Genomic DNA, 9,049 nt, shown 5'->3' with positions numbered 1-9,049 from the left:
GTAGTTTTAGTCTGAACATATAACTTGTAGTAACAAGATGCAGGCTCTAGTACAGATTTTATAATTAGTTACATGGCCCTAAACGAGCTGTTTGAGATCTCTGCCTTCACTCATATCAAACAGGGATAATGATGGTCTTTTTTTAAACCTACCTTCTAGGTAAACAGATACAAGATTATGTGAAAACATTTGGCTAAAGTTGCTAAACAAATATAAGGTAAAGGATGTTAGGTTTTGTCATATTAACTATTTTCTAATATTTTGTTGACATTTTTACAATTTAACCAAACTAAAAATTGCATATTTTCAGAACTACAAAATTCAGTAGTAATACAAGGTGAATTAAAGTAGTGAAGCTAGTCATGGTCCATTCATCCATGTTCACATTTAATTATATCAATAATAATTATAAAAAGAGGTAAAGTTTCGCAAAAATATTTCTATTTATTCTGGCTTAGGAGGTCTTGCCCATGTCGATGGATTGCCTGGCATCAGCCACTGTTTCAGGTACTCGAACAGTCATGTTGTCCATAGATTTTGTCAAACAGATTTGGCAGCCCAACCGTGATCTGTAAAAAACGGGAAGGTATGGTTTAGTATTAAGTTATGTATTATTCACAAGGCAATGCAGTTGTTTAAGATATTTTAATACTTTCTTACCCAAAGCAGTCAGGGAATTTATTAACTTTTAAATTTCCATTAGGTCAAAACATATAGAACCAACCCAATCAATTAGAAGGTAAATATGAAAAACAATGGACCAGGTGTGCCAAAGCTTCATTATGGCCTTTAGCTCCTATTCCCCACTAATCATTTCACCAGAATAACTACTTTTGGGTGAAAAAGCTGACAAGCAATGAAATCATCAGAAGGCACGATAGGGAGAAGAGAACTGAGGCTATTAGCAAAGCCAAGAAAATGATTAATCATTTCCTAGATAATTAAAACCATACAGACCATAAAAGAAAGCCACACTTTTAAAAGCCTTTAAAATGAAAAATCTGGAATAAAGGCATAGACTTAAATCATCAATTACAAGAGCATATTTTTTCCCCACATTTTTACTATCTCTGAAATCAGGAAGCATCTTAAAATCAATGTCATCTTACAATCACTGCTACACCGAGAGGTAATGTCCTGTTATAGCTGAAAATTTGGTTACAATATTCATATGGGGGATTCTTCGACTTAGTTATGGGAAGTACATCAATACCACATGTGTTGATTTTAACTACCTTTCAAAATAAGTCCAAAAAGATTACAAAACAAAAATTAAGAAGAATACAAAAAGACAGCACAGTGTAAATTCGATATTAGTAAATACTTGTAATTGGAAAGATGACTATATTTTCTTTTTTTTTGCAGAATACCAATTTTATTTATATTTTCCTTTTTTAACAGTGATATATAACTCAAATCAATGTCTACAGAAGTCTGAACAACTCTCCCAATATGCACAAAATAAGTGCTAACACTGTGCCATATTTTAATAAGTAGTAGTGCTTTTTTCTTTCTTATTGGCACATGAAAATAAATGCTAATCTTCTAATCAAATTGTCTTCGGTTTGATGAAATGTGATACGCAGGTCTTGGTTTCATTAATGTATACATCAAGCATTAACTGAGCACCTAACAGCATAGTACTAATGTCAGTGAGTACACAGAGAAGAGCAACTCAATTCAACACTTTCTTACCGAACACCTCTTAGGTGCTAGGCACCAGAGATGCAATAAGGAGACAGCACAGGGGTTAGAGCCAAACAGACCAGTGGTCTAGAATCCAGCCCTTCATACAGCGTGTTCACAGGCAACTTGCTTTTGCTTAACCTCGCGAACGTTAGTTTCCTAACGTAATCCTCCAGATGGATTAATAAGAGGGTCCCTCACAGGACTGCTGTGAGGATTAGTTGCTAATATCAGCATTAATGAGCGAACTTTCAATCAAATAGAAGAGATGAGACACATTCACAGATGATTAACATGTGAGACTGTGATGTGACAAATGCCACAGAGACAGAAAGCCAAATGGCTCTGAGAAGTCTGAGGAGAAAGCACTTACTTCTGGCCAGGGGAGATGGTGCTGGTATCCAGAATGGGCTTTGGAAGATGAGTAGGATTTACTTTTTAGTAAAAGACAAAGGAGAAAAGCATTTGACGCATAAGGCAAACAGAGTGCAGGGAAGTTCAAGGCACATTTGAGCAAGATGGGTGTTTTAGCTTGGCTACTACGTGGCATAGACCAGGACAAGGAGAACGAGGGGCCAGAAAGGTGGCCAGGGCCTCGAAAAGCTCTGTATACTAATTAAGGAGTTTATGTTTTAATTGGTGAGCAATGAGGAACCACTGGGAAGTTCTGAAGTAAGGGGTATGCTTAACTATGGAAGTAATGACTGCACACAGAAAAAAATCTCCTCTACCAATAGTTACTTGTAGAATTAGAAATAACCTTGACAATGCTCAACTATACATTAAGCTCTGTTTGCAAGAGAGAAAATGTGGCAAGCCAGTCTGGACAAATTCATTAGGACTGCAGTGAGCTCTAGAGAGACTATTGGTTACTCATGGTGTTCATATAAAGCGAGAAAGACAATGCTAGCCTTCAAGGAACTGTTACTTTAGTAAGGGAAACAGAGATGGGAACAGTTATCAATGAAACAGGGCAGGACATCGTAGTGTGATGACAGATGAACAAGAAGTCTGTTATGCGAACAGAGAGAGAGGCAGCACAGAGAGCTTCTGTTCACTCTGGAAGATAAGGCATGGCACTCCATGGCAGCCTTCTCACTCTCCTACTTACTCAACCCCCGTAAAGGTCTCTGGCTCCAAGATCCACCCAGTATAGACAGTGTCTCTAGAGGAGACAGACAGCAAGTCTCCTTCATTTCATAATGTTAGTCCCACAAAGTTCTGACACTTGTGCAAACACTTTCTTCAGTAACTCTTGCTACATATCCCTTAGTGAAAATAGACCGGGTGTTCTGTTTACTTTACTTCTAAGATTTGGTTTTTAATTCAGAAAAGCAGCTGGAAATAGTAACAGACCAAGGGCTCTGAGGCCCAACATAGCTGGATTCCAGTCAGGGCTCTGTCACCCACTAGCTGAACAACCTTGAGCAAATGTTATAACGAAACCTTGTTTTCCCACCTACAAAATGGTGATAATACTGCCTAACCCTGAAGGTTAGATGGAGATGATATTCGTTAAGTGACTAGGCATCAGGGTAAATTCCCAACATATAAATCGATATGACTGTAGTTATAATGCTAACAACTACCATTTAATGAATGCTTTCTTCACCGGCACTGTTTAAGAGCGTCACATATATTTATCCATTAACTCTACACAGCAACCCTCTGAGGTAGGTACTATTATTATCTTCGTCTTAGAGATAAGGAATCTGAGGCCTCTATGTAGATTATCCATGGAAACTGGTGCAGGGACCAACGACAACCATACAACATATTATAGATTCGCAGGTAATTCCTGAATCTCCCTTTCCATCAACTATTAATTCACAAACAGTTGGTGACTCCCCATTGTGAACCAGGCACTGGAGATACAATGATAAGATGTGGCCCTGTTCTAAAGAGAAGAGGAGACAAGTAACCAGTATGAAAAAAAAACTATATGGGGCTGTCCATGTATCATCGATCCATCGACAATCAAGGTTAAGTATATCCAGTAATAAATATTAAAACAATGGTGTTTCCTCCTAAAAATTAAAAGCATTTACATAGCACTTAACTTTAAAGTAAAGTAAGCATAGAAACTAAAAGCCTGAATTTCCCTATTTCTTTGTTTTAGAACTTTATGGTACCCTAAAAACAGGAGTTTACATGTGGTTACTAGCTTTAAACAAAATTCCTTCCATTGCAAATACGTCAAAGTGTTTTTTATAAATCCTACCTGTGAAACGCATTATACTCTCTCCCAACGAAGCATCTCTGCTAAAATTCTGTGTACTTAAGAATACCAGCTATAAAACACTATAACAGCTATTTCTTGCTCTCCATTATCTAGTTCTAAAACTTGGAAATTTTATTATCAATGCTCTTGACTAGTTTACAGTTATTATCTTATTACATTCTGTATCTCTTCTAACTGTAGCTCTCCCTCTATTTTCTTTTTGTTTTCACTTAGAGTATTATCTATTATATGTACCTACACATTTTATCTGAATAAAAGGGCAAGCAGTTGGTTGTGATTTAACCCTCTTGTTAAGAGACACAATTCTCAGAACGAAGCTATAAAGCTACTCGGTGTATTCTCTGGGTAATTCTTCAGGAAAAAAAAGGAGGTGTTGATAGAGAACATGGTACTGAAAATGTGAGAGAGGACAGGTAGATGGCAGCCACAGTCCACTTTGCTTTGGTGTCTAAAGAGATACTATTTTCCCAGTTTCTCTTCCCAGAGTATCAGTCTCATCTCCACCAGGAGGGAAATGAACTACACAAGGAACAAAACGGTAAGTACGAATGACCTCAAAATATTTGTGAGGATTAAACGAGGTAGTTTATGTTAAGTGTCTAACAAAATTATAGTTACATAATAAACATAAAAATGAAACTATTATTATTATTTTAAATTTTTTAAAAATTAGTTGTCATTAGGGTCACCAAATAACAGCTAAACAAAGCCAATCTTAATTAAGTAAGAAGCCCTCATTATCTTACTCCTTGAAAAAGTAAATCAACTGGCTACCTTCCTTGACTCCAACCAAAAGATAATTTAAAAAAAGATATCACCTGATGTCACTTGTTACTGTAAATCATACCACTTTTAAGACCAACTCTACCCATTAATTAATAACAAGAATAAGCTCTAGTTAATTTAATGTACACTTAGAAAAAGAACTATTCGCTTTAACATAATTACTACTATATACTAAGTTGCTTTAAAAATTCTGTTCTTTCAAATAGGTAAAACTTTTCCCTAAAATTTTGTTCAATTATCAAATGTGTCCTTCAAGAATACTATAAAAAGCATTAAATTTAATCCCATCCATTAAATTGTAATAAATATTAATTCCTGGAATAAAAATAGACCAAAGAAGATTTATTAGTATCTAGAACTTACACTTTTAATATTTCCATTTTTTTTTAACTTTTGTAAAAAGGAACATTTCATAAGGGCTAGACTATAAAACAGTGAAAACAAGAGAAATGCCACATATTTGCTGTTTCGAATCTGTGACTATAATCTAAACTGGGAGAACACTATTACATTCATGGGTCTGTTCTTGAATAGACACAAAGTAATAAAACATTTACCTTCCCAGATTATTAGTACAACTGAAGCAGTCCTAAAATCTTACCTGTCTGTTAGTCCGTATGCCAGATCAAGCATGTCATTCTCCTCATCAGTGATTGGGTCTAACTTCTCAAATATGTGGTCTTCAAAGATGAGGTGACAGGTAGAGCAAGCCAAAGTTCCCTCGCATGCACCTAAACAAAAGCCACAAACACTGAACACACTCCGCTCCACATCAGACACAATTCAAACTGGCTCATTAAAGTTAAATATTTCTAAATTTTAGAATCAGCATTAGAATACAGAAATGAAAGGACTTTATTTCTAAATAATAATGAAAATTAGAACACACACACACACACACACACACACACGAGAGAGAGTTTGAAATCATTCACATACTCTTTCACAAAGGTTCTGGGTTTGGTGCTGTGAACGGAAACTATAAAGATACACTGTCCTAGTATCAAAGAGCTTACAAGTTATTTTAACAAGCTGAGATGTGCATACATATAAAAGTGTGCATTTTTAAACTTACGTAGTAATAATTTATATACTAGCAATGCAAGTTATTTACCTTTCCCGGGAGAGCTCAGCACAGTTTATGAAGACTTTGTGGTATGTGCGTAAGAGGAACTAGAAAGCAACCATATCTACACCTAAGTAAAGTTAACTCTCTCAATTGCTCCTTACAATCTGGACAAATAAGTCTTTTTAAGAAAAGAAGAAACCCCCAGAAATCCCAGTTACCACAAAGAGTTATCAATAAATTATCCTTTTCTTATTCTTTGCACTGAGAGGAAATTTGAATATAATAGAAACTTTAAGATTCAGAATGAAATCATCTCAGCCTGTGTGACAGGGCTAACACTGAGCCACAGACACCTAATGGTCACACTGTATTACAACAATTATTGCTACAGAAACAAATCTGCAGCAAGAATTTATAAGACCCCATGGATAGCACTTATTAAAAGAAATACTCGATCCTGCAAAACTCCATAAGAAGACAACAAGATAAGTAGTTTTTTGGAGTTTGAGATTTAACCTATTTTATTAAAAAAAAAATTTAGAGAAGAGTGGAGACATATATTTGAAAAAGGTATTTAGGAGAAAAAAACTAAAAAAATAAGGTAAAGATTTAAATATAAAGAGAGCCTAAAATTATGAGAACAAGAGGTTATTTTGTTAGATTTAAATCTAAAATTTTCATTTGGGAAGCTATTAAATATTTTGGTTTCCAAATGTTCATTGTTAGTACATAGAAATACAATTGATTTTTGTGTGTTGACCTTGTCTCCTAGGACCTTGTTAAACTCAATTAGTTCTAAGAATTTTTCTGTAGATTCCTTATGATTTTCTATGTAAACAATCATGTCATCTAGAAGCAGTTTTATTTCTTCCTTTTCAATCTATGTGCCTTTTAATTTCTTTATTTGGCCTTAATACACCGGTTAACACTTTCCAGTGTGATGTTAAATAGAAGTGGTGAGAGTAGACATCCTTCCCTCGTTCCCAATTTTAGGGGAAAGGCATTCCATCTTTCACCATTAAGTATGATATCAGCTATAGGTTTTTTGTAGATTCCCTTTATCTACACCTTATTTTGCACAACCAGAGCTGATCTGGCACTAATTACTTGTTTTCAATTAAAACATGGGAGCTGCCACCAATTCTTTATCTCCCAAAGGAGAGAGTGAGTTCACATCCTTAACATCACCGTACCTCCCAACTCCACTGGAGCCATCCATACAGCCCAAATTGCCAAAGGCTGCGAACAGCAACAAAGGAGATGACATTGTTTTTAGGCCTCATCTTCTAATTCTTCTTTAGCATCACAGAATTCCCAGGTTTCTATCCACCATGAAATCTTTTGCACTGAGAATCGGCCGTGCGTATATTCCCACTCCCAGACTTGGGTGCAACATGGAGAAAGGAATCCCAATATTATTTGTGTGTGTGTGTGTGTGTGTGTGTGTGTGTGTGTGTGTGTGTGCAAGGGCTGGGTCCGGGGAATTAAGAAGGTGCTCTTGAATGGAGTTAAGGAAGTTAGAAGTTACAGGAGTTAGAAGTTACAATGCATTTTCTCACAAAAACCAAGTTACAAATGGTAATTAAGTCAGTTATGAAGAAATAGGTTCTATGTGTTGGTTTGGAAATTTAGCCACCACGTACAACATTATTTTTATGGAAAAACTATATACCAAATGCCAAGCAACTGACCTGAAACAAAACCTATTCATAAAATGAGGAGCGTTTTTTTATTCTTTTGCTTTTCACATACACTGGGGAACAACCCTACAAAATAAGCAGTGGAAGACAACCTTTAAAAGGAAAAAGGATACAAAAGTAACAAACAACTACAAGCCTATCTAAAACTAGAAGCCGATCAGAATATGGGTACACTAATATAATGATATGTGTGGAGGGATGAAGTATAAAATTTATATAAATTATGATTATATTCAGACCCCCAGAGTAATATTGGTGGCTGTCCGCTTTAGTGTCTTTATAAGAGTTTAGTTACATAAAAGTAAATGAATGGGGAAAATGTGTATGTATGTGTTTGAGTGTGTAAATGTATATTTATGTATATATGTGCACATGTATATATAAACAGACATACACATATGCAAACACAAAGGAATCACATTTTATGAGGGATGCTTTCTTAAAGATTTTGAAAATTGTGCAAGGCTCATATTTCAAGAATTATTTTCTCAATGAAACAAATGTAAAATAGGGAAATGGGTTCTTGAAGTTCATAAATTTTAAATCCTCATATACTTTTGTTTAAAAATATACTAAGGTAGAACAAACATTTAGAGTAAAACTTTACATTACTATGTCCACCTTTCAAATAATCAAAAATGCTTCACTCCTTAGAGAATAAAATAGTAGTTATAAGAGAATGGGAGAGGAGAGGAAATGAAGATGTGCTGTTCAAAAAGTTTCAGTTAGGCAGGAAGAACTAGATTTTAAGATCTATAGCACAGCATGGTGTCTATAGTTAACAGTAGTATTGTATATTCCAAAACTGCTAAATTTCAGATGTCTTACCACAAAAAATAAGTAAAAGCTATATTAATTAGCTGGATTTAATCATTCCATATGGTGTACGTATACCAAAACATCACGTTGTACCCCACATATATAGACAATTATGATCTGTCACTTAAAAATAATAATAAAATACTTCATGCCTTAGTAAAAATAATAATATGATTTAGGGACACATTATAGCCACACTGGTATTAGCCCCTAATGCCAGCATTGTATCTACCATCCTTGCTTGGTTATACAACAATTTTTATGAACTTACACTTTAGTCCTTTAATTTAGTTGGCATTCTGGCTAACAGTGCAGAGTAGTACCTTCTTCTAAACTAATAGTAATACATATGATAATTTTTGGCTTTCTTCACAGCATTTTGTCACATCTAAATTCTGTTCCTAAATAACTCATTTTGACATACATTTTTATCATGAGCTCTGAATGCTTGGCTGAAACTGATATATGCCTTTTAAAACGATTTTAAAGTACAACCACAGTTTAAAATATCAGCACCATAGTGAACAAAATCATACAAGCATTCACATGTCTATAAATAGCATGGTTCACATGATCCTCACAAAGGATAGTAGGTATTTGCTTATTATCTAAGCTGGTACCACTTTAGCTGCACTAACAAATGTAAAATTTACAATTCACACAGCCTGCCAGCTTGGAATTAGAGGATTCTTAACAATAGCTTGGGTTTTCACAATACTTCTGATTTTGCTAGAGTAAGAATCTTAA

The 9,049-nt window shown here is 35.0% G+C and overlaps 1 protein-coding gene across 1 annotated transcript in view; it reads right to left on the bottom strand.

The window, feature by feature from the left end:
• Nucleotides 1-229: 229 nt before the first annotated feature.
• FDX1 (ferredoxin 1) overlaps nucleotides 230-9,049 on the bottom strand; it is a 50,897-nt gene continuing 42,077 nt past the window's right edge. Inside the window, exons 3-4 of the mRNA XM_012659154.1 lie at nucleotides 5,316-5,445; nucleotides 230-569 (exon numbers count right to left, since the gene is read on the bottom strand). Of these exons, the coding sequence (XP_012514608.1) occupies nucleotides 455-569; nucleotides 5,316-5,445 (245 nt within the window). The 3' untranslated portion in view covers nucleotides 230-454. The remainder of the gene's footprint in view (nucleotides 570-5,315; nucleotides 5,446-9,049) is intronic.

The sequence above is a fragment of the Propithecus coquereli genome, unplaced genomic scaffold (assembly GCF_000956105.1).
Source record: "Propithecus coquereli isolate 6110/MARCELLA unplaced genomic scaffold, Pcoq_1.0 Scaffold6, whole genome shotgun sequence".
Taxonomy (NCBI): Eukaryota; Metazoa; Chordata; class Mammalia; order Primates; family Indriidae; genus Propithecus; species Propithecus coquereli.
This window is presented reverse-complemented; position numbering and strand designations above follow the sequence as displayed.